Source organism: Pipistrellus hanaki, assembly GCF_964339955.1.
Source record: "Pipistrellus hanaki genome assembly, chromosome: 2".
NCBI lineage: Eukaryota > Metazoa > Chordata > Mammalia > Chiroptera > Vespertilionidae > Pipistrellus > Pipistrellus hanaki.
Genome location: NC_140504.1, coordinates 75,405,812 through 75,425,854, shown reverse-complemented (window position 1 = coordinate 75,425,854; position 20,043 = coordinate 75,405,812). Strand labels below are relative to the sequence as shown.

The 20,043-nt window shown below is 39.3% G+C and overlaps 1 protein-coding gene across 1 annotated transcript in view; it reads left to right on the top strand.

Moving 5' to 3' along the window:
- The window catches only part of EPHA6 (EPH receptor A6), an 848,112-nt gene that overhangs the window by 597,764 nt on the left and 230,305 nt on the right, over window positions 1-20,043 (top strand). Inside the window, exon 11 of the mRNA XM_084875438.1 lies at window positions 12,599-12,784. Coding sequence (XP_084731564.1) covers window positions 12,599-12,784 — 186 coding nt within the window. The remainder of the gene's footprint in view (window positions 1-12,598; window positions 12,785-20,043) is intronic.

Sequence of the window (20,043 nt, the reverse complement as noted above, 5' to 3'; positions counted from 1 at the left end):
TGGGAAATATTCCTAGAAGTGAGATCACTTGGTCAAATAGGAATTCCATTTTTAGTTTTTTTGAGAAAATCCATTTTTTCTCCACAGTGGTTGCACCAGTCTGCATTTCTACCAGCAGTGCATGAGGGTTCCTTTTTCTCTGCATACTCACCAGCACTTGTCATTTGTCGATGATAGCCATTTTGACAGGTGTGAGATGGCATCTCATTGTCCTTTTGATTTGCATCTCTTGGATGATTAGTGACCTTGAGCATGTTTTCATATGTCTCTGGGCCTTCCTTACTAGTATATCCTCTTCCAAAAAGTATCTATTTAGGTCCATTGCCCTTTTTTTTTTAAATTGGGTTGTTTATCTTCCTTTTATTAAGTTGTATGAGTTCCCTGTAAACGTTGGAGATTAAACCTTTATTGGAGATAACATTGACAAATATGTTCTCCCATGCAGTGGGCATTCTTATTGTTTTGTTGATGGTTTCTTTTGCTGTGAAAAAGTTTTTTTATCTTGATGTAGTCCCATTTGTTTATTTTCTCTTTAGTTTCCATTGCATTAGGAGCGGTATCAGTGAAGATATTGCTTCCTTATATGTCTGAGATTTCTCTGCCTGTGGATTCCTCTAAAATTTTTATGGTTTCTCATCTTATGTTTAAGTCCTTTATCCATTTTGAGTTTATTTTTGTGTATGGTGTAAGTTGGTGGTCTAGTTTCATTTTTTTGCATGTATCTGTCCACTTTTCCCAACACCATTTATTGAAGAGACTGTCTTGTCTCCATGTGTGCTCTTGCCTCCATTGTCAAATATCAATTGAGCATAGTAGTTTGGGTTGATATCTGGGTTCTCTATTTTATTCCATTGGTCTCTATGTTGGTTCTTGTGCCAGTATCAGGCAATTTTGAGGACAGTGGCTTTGTAATACACCTTGATATCTGATATTGAGATCCCTTCTACTTTGTTCTTCTTTCTTGGGATTGGTGCAGCTATTCGGTATCTTTTTTGTTCCAGATAAATTTTTGGAGAGTTTGTTCTAGGTCTGTGAAATATGCTATTGGTATTTTAATGGGGAGTGCATTGAATCTATAGATTGTTTTGAGTAGTATGGGCATTTTTTATATTGATTCTACTAATCCTTGAACACGGTGTGTTCTTCCATTTGTTTATGTCTTCCTCTATTGCTCTTTTCAGTGTCCTGTCATTTTCTGAGTATAATTATTTTACCTCCTTAGTTAAGTTTATTCCTAGGTATCTTAATTTTTTTGGTGCAATATTAAATGGTTTTTGGTGGGGGTTTTTTTGTTTGTTTGTTTTGTTTTGTTTTCAGTTTCTCTCTCTGTGAGTTCACTATTGGTGTATGAAAATGCCATAGATGTCTTGGAGTTAATTTTGTATCCTCCTACATTGCCAAATTTATTAAGTCTAGTAAATTTTTATGGAGTTTTTAGGGTTCCTATGTATAGTATCATGTCATCTGCGAATAATGACAATTTTAATTTTTCTTTTCTAAATCGATGCCTTTTATTTCTTCTTCTTGTCTGATTGCTATGGCTAACACTTCCAGTACTATGTCAAACAAGAGTGGTGAAAGTGGGCATCCCTGTCTTCTTCTTGTTCATAGAGGAAATGGTTTTAATTTTTGCCCGTTGAGTATGATGTTGGCTGTAGATTTGTCATATAAGATTTTTATTATGTTGAGGTTTAATCCTTCTAGTCCCACTTTGCTGAGTGTTTTTATCAGAAAAGGGTTTTGGATTATGTCAAATGCCTTTTCTGCATCAATTGATATGATTATGTGATTTTTTGTCTCTCAATTTGTTTATGTGATATATCATGCTTATTGATTTGCAGATATTGTACCAGCCTTGCATCCATGGAATAAATCCCACTTAGTCATGGTTTATGATCTTTCTGATATAATGCTGGATCTGGTTTGCTAGAATTTTGTTAAGGATTTTAGCATCTATGTTCATTAGGGATATTGGCCTGTAATTCTCTTTCTTTGTAGTGTCTTTATCTGGTTTTGAGATTAGGGTAATGCTGACTTCATAGAAAGAGCTTGGAAGAGTACCTTCCTCTTGAATTTTTTATTCTTCCTGATTGAGTTTTGGAAGTTTTTCTTTTTCAAGGAATATGTCCATTTCACCAAGGTTGTCCAGTTTGTTGGAATAGAGTTGTTTGTAGTATTTTTTTTTACAATGCTTTGTATATCTGTGGGGTCAGTTGTTACTTCACCTTTTTCATTTCTGATTTTGTTTATTTGGATCCTCTCTCTTGGCTTCTTGGTGAGCCTAGCTAGATTTCATCAATCTTATTTATCCTTTCAAAGAGCCAGTTCTTCTTGTTGTTGTTGTTTTATGTTTTATGTTGTTGTTGTTGTTGTTGTTGTGTGTGTGTTTTGTCTCTTTGTCATTTATTTCTGCTCTGATCTTTGTTATTTTCTTCCTTCTGGTTACTGTGGGATTTTCTTGTTGTTCTCTTTCTAATTCTTTAAGTTGCAAGGTTAGATAATTTATTACCCTTTTTACTTGGTTTTGGGGTTTTTTTATTTATTTATTTATTTATTTTTATGTAGGCCTGTAGAACTATGAACTTCCCTCTCAGGACTGCTTTCATTGTGTCCCATGAATTTTGGATTGTAGTGTTTTCATTGTCATTTGTTTCAAGGATACTTTTTATTTCTTCATTTATTTCTTTGATTACCCAATCATTGTTTAATAGCATGCTATTTAGCCTCCAAGTGTTTTATTTATTTTATTGTTTTTATTGTAGTTGATTTCTAATTTTATGCCATTGTGATCTGAGATGATCCCTGTTATGATTTCTATATTCTTGAATTTGAAGAGATTTTGCCTGTGATCTAATATGTGGTCTATCTTTGAAAATGTCCCATGTGCACTTGAGAAGAATGTATATTCTGTAGCTTTGGAGTGAAATGTTCTGAAGATGTCAATTAATTCCATCTGATCTAGTGAATCATTTAGTATTGCTGTTTCTTTAGATTTTTTGTTTAGAGAGTTTATCCAGTGGTGTCAGTAGGGTATTAAAGTCTCCTACTATGATTTTATTGCTGTTGATCTCTCCCTTGATATCTTCCAGAAGTTGTTTTATGTATTTGAGTGCTCCTGTATTGGGTACATCTATGTTTATCAGAGTTATATCTTCTTGTTGAATTGATCCCTTTATTTTTATGAAGTGGCCCTCCTTATCTCTTGCTATGGCCTTTATTTTGAGGTCTGTTTTGTCAGATATAAGTATTGCAACCCCAGCTTCTTTTCAATTTTTTTTTTTGCCTGGAAACTTTTTTCCATCCCTTCACTATCAGTCTATGTGAATCCTTTCTTGAAAGGATGTATCTCTTTCAGATAGCAAATATATGGTTCATGTTTTCTTATCCATTTAGCAACACTATGACTTTTGTAAATGGACTGGAGCATTTAATCCACTTACATTTAATATTATTATTGATAAGTACTTGTTTGTCAACATTTTTATTGTTTATTATTTGTGTTCCTTCTTGCATTTCTGTTTCTTCTTTTTACAGCTGTCCCATTAGCATTTTTGCATTGTTGGTTTTTTGGGTAATAAACTCTCTTAGCCCTTTTCTGTCTGTGAACCTCCTGATTCCACCTTCAATTTTGAATGATAGCCTTGCTGGGTATAGTGTTCTTGGATTCAGTCCCTTGCTTTGCATCACTTTGAATATTTCATCTCATTCCCTTCTGGCCTGGTGTTTTTGTGTTGATATTCTAATTGGAAAGCCCTTGTAGGTAACTTTCTGCCTCTCTCTGGCAGCCTTTAAGAGTCTAATTTTGTTGTTGGTGTTTGCCAATTTAATTATGATGTGTCTTGGTATTGGTCTTTTTGTGTTCATCTTGTTTGGGACTCTATGTGCTTCTTGGACTTGTGTGAGCTTTTTTTTCCTTGCTGACATCAAGGAAGTTTTCTGTCATTATTTCTTCAAACAGGTTTTCTATTCCTTGCTCAGTTTCCTCTCCTTCTGCTACCCCAATTATGCAGCTGTTGTTCCATTTTCCATTTTGTGTTGTTCCAAAGCTTTCTTAGGCTTTCCTCCTGCTTTTTAAGTTTTTTTTTTTTTTTTTTCCAGTTGTTGCTGTGTTTGTGTGTTTTTTTCTACCTTATCTCTAATTTGCTGATGTGGTCCTCAGCCTCTTCTAGTCTACTGTTTAAACCTTCCATTGTGCTTTTTATTGCAGCTATGTCATTCTTCATTTCCTCTTGGTTCCTTTTCATGTTGGTGACATTCTCATTAAGCTCCTTGTAATTCTCATTGAGTTGTGTGTATTTGTCATCCAGCCATTTGAGCATCCTTATAATCATTACTCTGAATTCTTTATCTGGCATGTTACTTGCCTCCATTTCCTTTAATCCCCTTTCTGGTGATTCCTCCTTTTCTTTCCTTTGGGGATTGTTTTTTTGTCTCCTTTTTTTGCTATAATGTTTTAATTGTTTCTGTCTCCTAGATCCAACTGCTTTGCTATCCAAGTACTTTTGTGGGTGGTGCTATGGTTCAGTCTCTCTGATCTCCTGGGCTTGGTTATCTAGAGGAGCTCCCTACTTGAGATATTCGGGTTCTCTTGATGTAGTTGGATCATGAATGTTAGTTTCTTATTCATGGATGAAGTCTTGTCTCAGATTAGCAATGTGACTCATCCCCGGCTTCACTGTGATGTGATCATGGTTTTGGCTCTGGTAGAAAAGGTTGTCTGAGGTCTCACTGGTATGTGCTCACAGTAGGTTCCCAGAATCCAGAGCCTGAGAGGAAGAAGTCTCGGGGCCTGATGCTCAGGTATGGTGACTTTGGCCAGTGTGGTGTGACTCTTGCTGGATTAGCATCAATCTGCAACTCACTATGAGGGTCCCGGAGCCCATGACAGTGGGGGTGGGAGGGGAGGCGGGTGTCTCATAATCTGTGGTTGAAGCAGTGGGACTCTGGCCAAGGTGATTTCCCTCTCTGATTCATGAGGGGCTTCAGGATCCAGCAGCTGGGGATGTAAGAATCTCAGAGACTGTGGCTGAAACAATGTGACCTTGTCCAGGGAGGCAAGTCCTCAGTAACTCACCAAGCTGTCCAGGTAGGTAGCCAGGAGGGGGATGTCCCAGTTTATACTAAGGGAGTCATGCACCCTTTCTTGGAGAGGCACACACCCAGTGGCAGCTCACTGAGGGGCCCAGGAGCTGTATGCTGGGGCAGTGGGCTCATGAGGCCCACACACTGGAGCAACACTACCATGGGGACTGGATGCCAGCAGCCAGGGTTGTGCCTTGCAGAGGCTCAGATTTGCACCTAGGGGCCACCTGCCGGGGAAGCAGGGGCTTTGTGCTGGAGCAGTGCAACTTCAGTGATCTGAGGTCAGCAACCAAGGAGGGGAAAGTCCAAACTTCTGCTGCTGGAGGCTTGTGCCCTTGGTTGGATACAAGTGCACCTAGTGTGGCACCTCACAGAGGCACCCAGGGGTCACCTGCTGGGGTGGTGGCCTCAGCGGGCCTGCACACTGAAACCACACAACCACGGTGTCTTTGGGTAGGCAGCTGGGAAGGGGGACTTCCAAATTTCTACTGCCAGGGCTGGGCTATGCACCCTTGTTTGGCTATGAGCGCGCGGAGCAGAGCCTTACAGAGGCAGTGGGCTCAGGAGGCCTATTCTCTGGAGAAGCATGGCTGTGGTGTCTGGAGGTCAGCAGCTGTGGAGTGTGAATACTCAGTTTTTGCCGTGGGGACCTTGCGCCCTTAGTTGGATTTGCATGCACCCAGTGGCAGCTCACAGAGGCAGCGGGGACCCTTTGGCAGGGTGGCACAATCACACCCTGAGAGGGGCCCTTAAGCTGAAGCCACGCAACCATGGTGTCTGTGGGCAGGCAGCCAGGAAGGGGGAATTCAGATTTGCTACTGCCAGGGCCATGCGTAATTGTTTGGATAAGAGCGTGTCCAGCAGGAACTCATAGTGGCACCCAAGAGCAGCCTGTGGGGTGGGAGCCTCACAAAGCCTGCTTACTGGGAAGGCACAATTGAGGTGTCTGGAAGTTGGCAGCTGGGGAGGGGGAAGTCGCACTTACAGCTGTGGGAGCTGTGCGTGCTTGGAGGTGGATGTCTTAGGGTCTGCAGGTCTGCTGGTGGGGCAGCAGGATTTGGCCTGGAGTGGCTGCAGGGTCATGGGCAGTGTCCAAGCCCAGTCTGGGTAGTGGTGCTGATGACTTATTAGAAGAGGCACCTCTCCCCTTCAAGATGGCGAGGGATCCATTAATCTTTATCTCTTAAGAAATAGATGGGTGGTAGGTACAGTATTTAACCCACACATGATGATACTAAAGCAGGTAAAAGTACTGTGACTTCCTCTAATGCCACAAAACAAAATAGTAGTGAAGCCAGAAATAGAAGCCCTAACCTCTAAGAACCTCTCCTCTTTCAGCTCTTAGTCTAATCCTCCTGCTGCCGAGCCTTGTTAAACACAAGAAATCCTGCATTATGTTAAAGCTCTCTGTGAAGTTGAATCAGAAGCATTCAAATATCATTTCAAAAGATGTGAGATTGTACGTTCTCTAAAAACCTTGTTCTCTTTCATTTGTAGAAGGTATGCTATGCATCAGGAAGAAATCAGACAGAATTAGTTATAAGGATTCTGGTATTTCATCCTTGAATGACAGAGAGTGAATAAAATTGGGTGGGTGAACCTTCTGATAACATTAATAATGATGGAATTTACCTCAATACCTCAAGAGACAAATAGATCCTTCTAGTACTGAATTAAAAGCATGATATATGTTTTTCTACTATATGTCTTGTTTTTTAACTTTTTGTTTACATGATACTTAAAAATATTTTCCTTGTCTTTATACTCAGGAAAGAAAATAGATTGTGCATAGTTATGTTTTTTTTAAAAGGAAATGAATACAGAAGATATTGAAGCATCTCTTAACTGGACATAATGAAAGGGAAGCAAATGAGACTCTGCTCATAAATAAAATAAAATAAAAAAGACTATGCTCATAAAGAATGAGAATTTTAAAAAGTTAGCATACTGGAAAATTCCCCAACCTATACCTCTATTCACAGGTTTCCCAATTTTGGGGCTAGAGTTGATGGTTTTCCCCCACATTCATTTATTTCATTCATGCAACAAATATTAAAGAGCTGTTTTATGTGTTAGGCACAACATAAAATAGAGATAGTCAAAGCTATGCCTTCACGACTTCAGCGATTTTCTACTTTTTCTCATCCCATGGCACACATAAATTAATTACTAAAATCTGTATGGCCCCTGTGCGGAGCCTCGGAGGAAGAGCTGTGCTGCACAAACAAAGGTCATGAACTCTGGACAAAACACTTTCTCTTCATGCATTCACTGCACGGTTATTAGCTCAGGGACTTAGTGTCTTAGAAAAAATATGCTTGTTTTGTACTTGATTACTTCTAATAAAATAAGAGTAAACTCTGTTTCTCATACTCACTACAGTTGTTTTATTATCTATCTATCTATCTATCTATTTATTTATTTATTTGTTTATTTATAATTGTATTTGAAAGTAGATATAGCTATAAACCTACTTTTGCCCCACCCTGTATGTTGTGCTCATACTCTCAAGCTAAAGATCCCAGGAACACACTATAGTTTAAAAAATTGGGAGGAGAGGAAACTTGAGGACAGCATTCCCATAGGAGGGGAGCAGCAAGGGTGAAGAAAAGGAGACACCTGGGAGGCATGTTTTTAAAAAACCTTCAAGAGCGAGGCTCTTGGCTTCAGTGACTCTCAAGGAGTTGGAGGTGGAACCTTAGAACATGGGGAGTACAATTGTGGGGAGCCTCCGTGGGATCGATAGCTCTCCAAGGCAGCTTCCCTCACTGCCTCCATCCTCCCACACGTTTAGTTCAATTATATAGGCTCTATGTGGGAAACCCAATACTAGCTGATATTTTAATATGACTCTACATATTATACAACAAAATTGCTTGTCCAAAAAGGTTTACCGCCATCCAGGGAGATACACCGGGTTATTAGTCAGCGAGAGGGCTGTCAGTGGCAGAAGATCAATGATCCTAGATGTAATGTTCCATGCTCTCTTGCAACTAGATAGACTGTAGTGATTTTTTTCCAGACCATCTAACATACAACATATTTGAGCTAGGTCTCCCATTTTTATTTTATAGTGAAAAATGTCTAATTTATGGTTTTATCACTCCATGCCCTGTGCATATACAATTGACTGCTTGAATGCTATACGATAGTTGGTTTAAAGACACCGTTGTTACCAATTGGAAATTTAACATACCACAACAAGAAAATATTAACAATGATAAACACCTCAGACAGCAGAGAGGTGTGATGATAGGCAAGTTCTCTGGAGCCAGACTGTCTAGTTCAAATTATACCTCTACCACTGGAGACAAGTTATTTGGTTCCTGTGCTTCCGTTTCCTCATCTGTAAAGTGGGGATAATAATGGGACCCACCTCAGAGGTTTGTTATTGAGATTGAAATATATATTTAGTTTTTAGACCTTTATGATAAGCACTATATGAGTGCTTTACCTTTGTTAATAATGATGGTGACAAGGGCCGAAACCGGTTTGGCTCAGTGGATAGAGCGTCGGTCTGCAGACTGAAGGGTCCCAGGTTTGATTCTGGTCTAGGGCATGTACATTGGTTGCGGGCACATCCCCTGTAGGGGGTGTGCAGGAGGCAGCTGGTCGATGTTTCTCTCTCATAGATGTTTCTGTTGTAGCTCTCTATTCCTCTCTTCCTTCCTCTCTGTAAAAAAACCAATAAAATATATATATATTTTTAAATGATGGTGACAAGGTCTTGAAAAATAAAAAGTATTTAACACCACATTCCTATAGTAAGTGAGTTAATGAACTAACCAGTATACATAAATGTTAGCAGACCTTATTGAGGAATTAATTCTCTTAGTGCAGGACAGTCATATAATAGATCAGTCTCTGGCACCATCTGGAAGTATACCTTTAATCTAAAATATTTTTTCCTCTCTGCCTGACATGTCTGATACTTCCAGGCCTACCGTGGGTAGGGGTTCTAATACATTCTGTGACTGAATTTTTTGGACTTTGCCTTAAGAATGCACTAGAAGTCTCAGATCGTTAATTGGGGCAACCAGATTTAGTGTCACTGAAATAAGTGTGATAACAGCTTGATCATGAAAAGCTTTACATAAAGAAAACACCTGCCTGGTGTTAATAAGATACATGAATTTCAGACAACAGAAAACTGAAGAAAATTACCACTCTGCCTGTCTTGATAAAATACCAATGGAGGGCTCTCTATTTATTTCACTATACCTAACATTTTATTTGAATTACTATGAAATGTTAACAGAAAATCAATTGGATTGTGAAATCCTAACAGGTGAAGAGTTTTTTAAATATTGCTGAATTTTTATATGTACTAACAGACTTATTAAGGCAATATGAAAGAAAAAGAGAAGAAAAATGTTTATTTTGTTCTTGATATGTATTACAACAAGCTATAGAGATCTGAGAAGAAATGTCAAGGATCTGAGTAGATGGGGATGTATTGGGCATTAACTTCAACATATGCACATTTTCTCTCTCTCTCAAGATTCAGAGCCTTAATAGAAAAATGTTGAAAATTTTTATCAATTGCCATCTTTTATATCCAAGAGAAATTTTTTTTAATATATTTTATTGATTGTTTTACAGAGAGGAAGAAAGAGGGATAGAGAGTTAGAAACATCGATGAGAGAGAATCATCAATCAGCTGCCTCTTGCACATCCCCCACTGGGGATGTGCCCACAACCAAGGTTCATGCCCTTGACCGAATCTAACCTGGGACCTTTCAGTCTGCAGGCCGACGCTCTACCACTGAGCCAAACCGGTTTCGGCCAAGAGAAAAATCTTTTAAAAATTGAAAACATTATTACAACTAAAGTTAAAAGATTAGTCAGGTGGCTCAGTTGGTTGAGCATAGCCCTATACACTAAAAAGGTTGCAGGTTTGATTCCTGGTTGGGGCATGTACAAGAAGCACCTGATTAATGTTTCTCTCATACATCAATAACTTTTTCTCTCTCTTTCTCTCTCTTTCTCTCTCTCTCTCTCTCTCTCTCTCTCTCTCTCTCTCTCTCTCTCTCTCTCTCTCTCTCTCTCTCTCTCTCTCTCTCTCTCTCTCTCTCTCTCTCTCTCTCTTTCTCTCCCCAGCAGAGGAGAGCAGTTAGGGGTGACTGGGCTGGCAGGGGAGGGAAGTTGGGGGCGACCAGGCCTGTAGGGGAAGACAGTTAGGGGGGTCCAAGCCTATAGGGGAGGAGAGTTGGGGGGCACCAGGTCTGCAGGGGAGGGCAGGTGGAGGGGACCAGGTCTGTAGGAGAGGGCAGTAAGAGGTGACCAGGCCTACAGGGGAGAGAAGTTGGAGGTGACTGGGCCAGCAGGGGAGGGCAGTTGGGGACGATCAGGCTGGCAGGGGAGCAGTTAGGCATCGATTGGGCTGGCAGGGGAGTGGTTAGGCATTGATCGGGCTGGCAGGGGAGTGGTTAGGGGGTTATCAGGCAGACAGGCAGGCAAGTGGTTGGGAGCCAGCAATTCCGGATTGTGAGAGAGATGTCCCATATTGGAGAAAGTACAGGCTGGGCTGAGGGATACCCCGCCCCAGTGCACAAATTTTGTGTACCATGCCTCTATAATATATAAAGAGGCACAGTACACAAATATATATGCATCAACAACAAAAGATAGTTAAATTTTATGTATAGTCAAATTTAGTTGACTGCAATGAAGTGGTCTAAAGAAAATTTGGATAATCAAAATCTATAGTACTACAAAAATTTAATTTGCTAGAAGGTCAAACTTTAATTTGTTAGAGGGTCAAACTTCAACTTACACTGCATAAAACTATTGGCCAGACATGTCAGGCAATAAAACAACTGAAGGCAGGCATTCCTTTCACCCTTCCAAAGATTTATACAACTTAAAGCACATGAATAGTACTGCATAGTTGTTAAGCACTGTTACATATATTGACACTTTTAATCTTTCCCAATCCTTATAGGGAAGGGACATTATAGACATATGGAAGATTTTGTTATCATCTTCACTTTATATATCAACTAGAGGCCTGGTGCACAATATTTGTGCACTGGAGCGGGTCCCTCAGCCTGGCCTGTGCCCTCTCGCAGTCCAGGACCCCTCCAGGGATGTCTGAGGATCTGGCCTAAGCTGGCAGGCAGACATCTCTCTCACAGGCCAGGACTCTTGCAGTCCAGGACCTCTCACTTCTTACCACCAGCCTGCAGCAGAGGCAGGAGAGGCTCCCACCACCACTGTTGTGCTCATCAGCCAGAAGCCAGGCTTGCTGCTCCGTGGGAGTGAACTCACCACCAGGGGACAGTGCCTGCATTGAGCATCTTCCCCCTGGTGGTCAGTGTGTGTCATAGCAACTGATCATTCTGCCTTTCTAACAATTTGCATATTACCCTTTTATTATATAGGATGACTGAGGATCTTAAGTAAATGCAGGTGATTGGCCCAAAATATATTAATTCTTGAATTTCAAGCTTTATTTAATACAATATATTGTGTTGCACTGTGAAAGCCTCTGACCTTTCCCACAATAACTCCTCTAGTCAGCCTTGTATCCTTACTGCCAATGTCCACACTGTTCTTTTTCCTCTTTCTGACCTTTGAATCTTTGTCTTCACTTCCCTCACCCCCTTCATAATTCCTCTCTGCATTGTTGCTGCTTTTCTTGAATGTCCAAATGGCAACCATCATTCAAGGTCCAGCAGAACTTCTACCTCTTCCGGGAAGTCTTCCAGCTCTCTCCATTCTTATTTAATACAGCACTTTCAGGGATTGGTTCTTACGTTCTGAAGTTGTTTCATTTACGTTTATAAGATTCTCCTACAAGATTATAAACTTCTGAGAACAGGGACCAAGTTTTATACTTTGAAATTCAGAGTACCCTAGCTCTGGATATATATGTAGTAAATTCATGATGAGTATTTTGCTATTATTTAATCTGTCCAATAGAGTCCTTGTCTGCTGAACTTACTATATCTGTATTCCAAACATGTGACTTATAAGTTACCCTGTATAATGACTTATTATAGTTGAGTTTAGTATGGTCTTTTCAATATGTTCATATACAAATTGACCTTAGCATTGATTTCTAATGGCAGTGAAGCCAAGGCATATGGCCTGTGGGATCAATTCAACTATATATGCCTGATGAATTCCCCGAATAGAGCAGACATTTGACCCATATATCAGTATTGAGAACAGGAACAGGAAACATTATGCAGTGATTGCTTTTCCATAGAATTACATTAGCATTGCCAATCTGGCTATTCATAATTTCTCAGCAGGTCAGGGGATATCTTTAATAGTAGTTCCTGTGGAACAGCATATGAAAATAGTATTCTGCTACTCATTATAAATGATGCTGACCAAGTATATTGTCATTACAAATTTAATTTTTAAGAAAGAACTCTCCATGTGAAAATGACACACTTGAGAGCCATTACATTAAAAAACAAAAACTTGGTACTGCGTAACAACTCAATCCCTTCTGGAACATAAGTATTCTGTTTAAACAAATAACTACTTTTGTTCATATTTTAAGGAGAATTTGGAGAAGTCTGTAGTGGGCGTTTGAAGACACCAGGAAAAAGGGAGATCCCAGTTGCCATAAAAACTTTGAAAGGTGGCCACATGGATCGGCAAAGAAGAGATTTTCTAAGAGAAGCTAGTATCATGGGTCAGTTTGACCACCCAAATATCATCCGACTAGAAGGTGTTGTCACAAAAAGTAAGTACTGATTTCCTTTATTCTTTTATATATTTATCTCATTTCTTTTTATTTTAAAAATCTTAATTACTATAGCCATTAAGGGGATAATTTAGTTCAGATATCATCTTCTGATATTGCCTCTCAGAGCCTTGATATTAAGCTATGACATTGTCAGAGTTTGCATTGGTGACCAAACAACTTTGAAATGGTATTTATTACCTTTAAATCATTTGCTAATTTAACTTGAAGTAATGAATCAAGAGTAAAGATTATATATATATATATATATATATATATATATATATATATTTCTGTAAGCTATTCACTTTTTCTAAAGCTGTTTAAATTTCAGTATTAGTAGAATAAACAGTTAAATATTTTGGGTTATTAAAATAAAATACTTCTGTTTGGAAATAAATTACATATATACAAATGTGGAATAATTTATCTGAAATAAAACTTTTAAACAAAAAGTTCTGTGTGGAACCCATCTAGATAAATACCATTAGGACTAAATTATTTTAATTTTACATAAAATAAAGATAGAATTAAAATATCTAAAATAAAAATCCTATTTTTAACAGAATAGTGGGATGAAAGCCATTCCTTTGAAAAGAAGCTTCTTTAAAAATCCACAATTAATCATATTTCTAAGAAACAAATTCTTTATATTCACTTTTATTTGAATAATAATAGAGCATAAAGCCTAACTATATTTCTCCTTATTTTATTCACTAAAGAACTATAACTTTAAAAACCCAATACCGAATGGCATTTTTTAAAATACATAAAACAATTTAAATTTTTGAGAGGCACTTTTCCTTTATAAACCTGAAATTTCTTTGAAAATCATTTATATAAAACTAGAGGCCCATTGTATAAAATTTATGCATGGAGATGGGGGGTGTCCCTCAGCCCAGCTTGCACCATCTCCAATCTGGGACCCCTAGAGGGATGCAGGCTGGGCTGAGGGACACACCAAACTGGGACCACTGGGCTCGGTTCTAAATGAGCAGTCGGGCATCTCTCTCACAAACCAGGACTGCTGACTCCCAACTGCTTGCCTGCCTGCCAGCCTGATCACCTCCTAACCACTCTCCTGTCAGCCTGATTGGCGCCAAACTGCCCTCCCTTGCAGACCTGGTCCCCCGCCCCAGCAGCCCTGCTCTGCCAGCCTGGTCACCCCCAACTGCCCTCCCTAGCAGGCCTAATTTCCCACAACTGCCCTCCCCTGCTGTCCATCTTGTGGCAGCCATCTTGTGTCCACATGGGGTTGGCCATCTTTGACTACATGGGGGTGACTATCTTGTGTGTTGGAGTGACAGTCAATTTGCATATTATCATTTTATTAGATAGGATTGACATTTTATGTCATATTTGGAAGCAGAAAAGTATAAAAACTTACTAAATATATAATTGACTGTATCTCTGACACTCAAGTTCTTGTCACAGCCATGATAGTTTGGAGCTGTCATAAGAGAGCATTTAATGACTGCTATTACAGTGGGCTGTTACTTTAGTGGCCTTAATGGGCCTTCCAGTATCCCTGATTCTGGGCTTGTCCACGTGACTAGCCTTGGCCAATGAGACATTCACGTATGGTACAACTGAGAGCATCTTACAGGTCTGCACGTTGGAGCCGGTCCTCTTCCAAAACTCCTTCCCCTAGCCCAGTGTGCAGTGCTAATCAAAGCCAATCCACACGACAAGGTGAAAGCAGTACCGCCAAGAGGAGGGCTGAGGCTCTCCTATCCGAACTCCCAACAGGCAAGTCAGCACGGGATGCCAGCCTTGTGCTGAGCCACCTCAGGCACTGCACTTCCCCCCTGCCACCTAGAGCTGACATCTTGTAGGGAAAAGAATCACCCTGCTCAGTTCAGTCAACCCATAAAATCATGAGAGATAATAAAATGGTTATTGTTTTAAGTCACAGGAATTTGCTCTGGTTAGGGTGAATTAGTTAACACCTCTATACTTTATTTCCACATTTATGAAAAAAAGGGCCAAAGTAACTTTAACTCCAAGGGAATGCTGTAAAGATCATCTTTATAAATGTATAAAGCATGTAGCACAGAATGTGGCTCACAGTAAGCCACATTAAATGGTAGCCATTATTGGTGCTCTGTGCCAGGCACCTTACATATACAATTTGCCCTTTATTCTATTCTTTACTAGAGGCCCGGTGCACAAAATTCATGCAGGAGGGGAGGTGTCCCTCAGCCAAGCCTGCACCCTCTCCAATCTGGGATCCTTCTAGGGATGTCCCATTGCCTGATTAGACCCAATGGGCAGTCAGACATCCCTCTCACAATCCAGGACTGCTGGCTCCCAACTACTCACCTGCCTGCCTTCCTGATTGCCCCTAACCACTTCTGCCTGCCAGCATAATCACCCACTAACCATTCCCCTGCCAGCCTGATTGATGCCTAACTGCTCCCCTGCCAGCCTGTTTGCCCCTAACTGCCGAACCCTGCAGGTCTGGTCAACCCTAATTGCCCTCCACTGCCAGCCTGGAGCCTCCCAACTGCCCTCCCCTGTTGGCTGTCTTGTGGTGGCCATCTTGTGTCCACATGAGGGAAGGATCTTTGACCACATGGGGGCAGCCATCTTGTGTGTTGGAGTGATGGTCAATCTGCATATTCTCTTTTATTGGATAGAATGGAGGCCTGGTGCATGGGTGGGGGCCAGCTGGTTTGCCCTTAAGGGTGTCCCACATCAGGGTGGGGGTTCCCTTGGGGCGTGGGGCAGCCTAGGAGAGGGGCATGTGGTGGTTTGCAGGCCAGCCATGCCCCCAGCGACCCAAGAAGAGGCCCTGGTATCTGGGGTTTATTTACCTTCTATAATTGAAACTTTGTAGCCTGGAGTGGAGCCAAGCTTCTTTCTAGCTCCGAGGTGGCAGCCATTTCTGTTGGGACTTATGTATCTTCTATAATTGAAACTTTGTAGCCTTAAGTGGAGGCCTAGGCTGTCCAGGGTGTGTGGAAAGCTTGGCTCCCTCCATTGCCAGGGGCAACCCTAGCCTCCCGCTCTTTCCAGCTCCATGGCTGTCACCATTTCTGTTAGAATTTATTTACCTTCTATAATTGAAACTTTGTATCCTTGAGTGGAGGCCTGGGCCAGCAAGGTCAGGCAGAAAGCTTGGCTTCCTCCATTTCCAGGGAAACCCAAGCCTCCCTCCTGCTCTCTGTGGCTGTTTGGTTGGGTTTATTTGCATACTTACTCTGATTGGATGGTGGGCATGACTGGTGGGCATGGCTTGTGGGTGCAGTGGAGTGGTGGCTAATTTGCATATTACTCTTTTATTAGATAGGATTGTTGAAAGAATTACATATGCCCCTGTCCCCCCCCCCCATTGACCCTTCCCAGCCTGCCCCTGCCCCCACAGCCCAGGCCTTCACCCCCCTGTTGTCTGTGTCCATCCACTCCATCCTCTATCCCCCAGCCAACCCTTCTCTGCTTTCCCTCTGCGATTCCACAGTCTGTTTCATGCTTCCATATCTCTATACCTATTTTTGTTCATTAGTTTACATTCGTCATTATTTTCCACAAATGAGTGAGATCAAGTGATACTTATCTTCCTCTGACTGACTTATATCACTTAGCATAATGGTCTCCAGGTCCATTCATGCTTCTGAAAATAGTAAGATTCCTTCTTTTTTATAACTGCATAGTATTCCATTGTGTAGCTGTAACACTGTTTTCTAATCCACTCATCTGCTGATAGGTACTTAGGCTGTTTCTAAATCTTAGCTATGGTAAATAGTGCTTCTATGAACACAGGGATGCATACATTCTTTCTGATTGTTTCTGATTTCTGGGGATATGTTCTTAGGAGTGAGATCACTGGGTCAAATGAGAGTTCCATTTTTAATTTTTTAAGGAAACTCAATATTGTTTTCCACAGTGGCTGCACTAGTCTGCATTCCCACCAGCAGTGCAAGAGGGTTCCTTTTTCTCCACACCCTCACCAGCACTTGTCATATGTTTATTTGTTGATGATAGCCATTCTGATAATTGTGAGGTGCTACTTCATTGTTGTTTTTATTTGAATCTCTCTGATGTTTAGTGATTTTGAACATTTTTTATATGCCTCTTGGCCTTCTGTATGTTCACATTCGAGAAATGTCTATTTAGGTCCTTTGCCCATTTTTGATTGGATTCTTTATCTTCCTTTTGTTAAGTTATATGAGTTCCCTATACATTTTTTAGATTAACCCTTTATCAGATGTAATATTAGCAAATATGTTCTCCCATGCAGCGGCTCTCTTATTATTTTGTTGATGGTTTCTTTTGATGTGCAGAAGGTTTTTATTTTGATGTAGTCCCATTTGTTTGTTTAATTTTTTTCCATTGTCCAGGGAGATGTATCAGTCAACATATCGCTACGAGATGTGTCTGATAAATTCCTATGGATTCTTCTAAGATTTTTATGGCTTCCCATCTTACATTTAACTCCTCTACCCATTTTGAGTTTATTTTTGTGAAACAGTGTAATTATCAATGTAATTAACCTTCATAGGACTCCTAACTCAAAGTAAGTAGTATGAATGGTGTCCCAACTGAGCTCTTTCTGACTCTAAAATTCATGGTTTCTTTGTTTATTGTTTGTTTTGCTGTATCACAATGAATAAGCCATAGTTTTAACTTTAATTACCTTAGCTGAACCAAATAACATTAAATAAATAATCTGATATTACTTTAAAAATAAATATTACTTTTAAAATAAGGAAAATATTCAGGTGATTAAAGTAAATTGCCTCTGAAAAATAATAATCTAAAAGAGAGAGATAAAATAACATGCTAATTATTTTTTTTATAGTTTCTGACTTTCTTGTTATTAACCTAGCATGAGTACTTCAAGTTATTCCTTTTGTTTTATATCTTGCTGGAAGGAAAAAGATAAATTTAAAGTTGGGTTATGAATCTTTGTAAAGCATTTAAAATAACAATTTAAGTATGATGTTGAATTCCTCTTATGTGAATTTATGCATGAAATATCTGGAAATAAGTGTCCAACAATAAATTCAAAGGCTGAAAAGTATCAGAAATTTATTTTCTCCCTTTGATAAATCATGTTATGTGACTTTTTTATGTATTCTGATATGTTTTATTTACATGTTATAAAAACATGAAAGTATATGAAAAGAAAAAGATTTATTATCCCTATGAAGCCGTAGGAATTCTTTATTCTGAATCAACTGAATAGGTTTAATAAGATAGTCTGTGGTACTTGTCTGCCAGTTTGAAATACTCAGTTTATTTCACATAAACATCTGAATACTGGCACAGTGATTAGTTTATGTCTCTAACAATCTTCTCTAAAAACAGGACCAGTGACCTCAAATTTATATGATCCCAAAGTCAGGGTCCTTATTTCATTTCAAGAAAAAGAAAAGAAAGAGAGTTGAAGGAGATAAGAAAAAAAAGGATAAGTTCATATGATTTGAGTGGCAATAACCATTATGGTTTTAATTCGTATGAGTGAAGCCCATATAAAGGTTGTTATGGGGCTGCTGGGATGGATGGTGGCAATAGTAAAAGGAATAATTCACGCAGAGATAAGTGGGCAATTTATACTTTTATCTTCTTGACTCTGGTGCTATGGGATTTTTAAGAGAAAGGCAATAAATAAATGAATTCCTCATTCCCATAAATACATGGTAATTATTCCAAGATTGCCAGTAAGTAGCTAAGAGATAGCTAGCAATTAATGCTCCCTAAGGACTATAATATTGCATAGATGATAGTAATGACAAAGACAAACATATAATATAGCCATGTTAGAGTGTCCTGGATTCTGAGAAATGAATGCACAGACTCTAAGTTGAAACTAATGCAAAATTACGGATCAAAAGCTTTATCAGATCCTTTTATAAGTTCTTAATAGACATGTTTTTTAGCTTATTAGGTAGGTTTTATCTTTGAAAGAGACATACTAAAAAGTTCTTAGGAACACTTTTACTCTTTCATATTTGAGCATATGACTACTTTTATTTTAGATCTAAAAGTTAAATGATTAAGAAATGTATTATATAAAAAGTATATCTGATAAAAGTTAAACCTGTTTATTTGATACACATCTCAGTTTCATTAACCTGTTAAGACACAACTGATATAAAAAAGAGATTAATCGAGCTAAACTTTATCCCTAGCACATACTCTTCTCCAAGAACAAATAGAAACCATCAGTTCAAGAACAGACTCGTGGCCATTAGCAGCATGGATAGTAGCAATTTATAACAGGTAATATGTACACCAGTCTCATGAACTCCAGAGCCAAAAGAGAAAGTGCTAACTTTCTATAAAAGACATAAGAGTTGTGGTTAAATTATGAATAAATACAATTCAGACAACACACTCCAGAAGGCTGGATCACATAGTTAGAAAAGATGATGGAAGAACCAAAAGGATGTAATGAAGTACCTATACCCCTGCTTAGTAGTCAACATTAAATTTAGATATACTGATTCAAACAAATTGTAAATTTAGTAAGAGGTAATAAAAGCCAATCAGGATAGCAAACAAATTCCCAAACATTTCGTCATAGAACATTCCTAAAGATGCCATGGAATGATATAGAAAGTACCACAGGAAGTGCTAGGCTTGCCCAAACCATGTTAAAATATTCCAAAACTTTGGGGGTTCCTTTGAGACAGTTTTTATGCTGCATGGAATCAAAGTCAGGGGCTCGATTCAAGCCAGTTAAATGCATTGTATATTAAATGCACAAGAACAGTCTCTCTGGTCCTATAATCGCACTCCATTTGTCAAGTAATACATTCCCCACCAAGATGACATATGCCTCTTTACCTGGTTGTAACATCCTGCTACTAGTCCCAAGGACTTAGACAAGTCACTCAGCATCTTTAGGCCTCAATTTCCCTCTGCACAAAGGTTTGAAAAGTGCAGTTTGGACTAGAACAATAAAGATCAAATCTAGCACTAATGTTTTTTATTTTATTCCTTTGCCAAAAGAAGAAAACCAAAATGTCAGTGAGGAAAATTTGTACCAGGGATAACTTCTCTCCCACCCCCAACTTAACTTCAGGTTCATATCAGTGAACCAAGAATAAGATGGAGAGGTGTAGGAAGAAACAAAAGGTGTCTTCAGTTACGGTTTTATTCCAACAATCTGTAAAGTAGAAAAGGTTAGGCAAAATTTTCCTATAAGCAAATACCAAAGTTTGGATATACAGAATTACCTTGTAGGGGTAAACTTGGAAGAAATTAGATGGCTGCTTTCTTCTGGAATTCAGCTCCCCTGCTAGCTAAGGTAG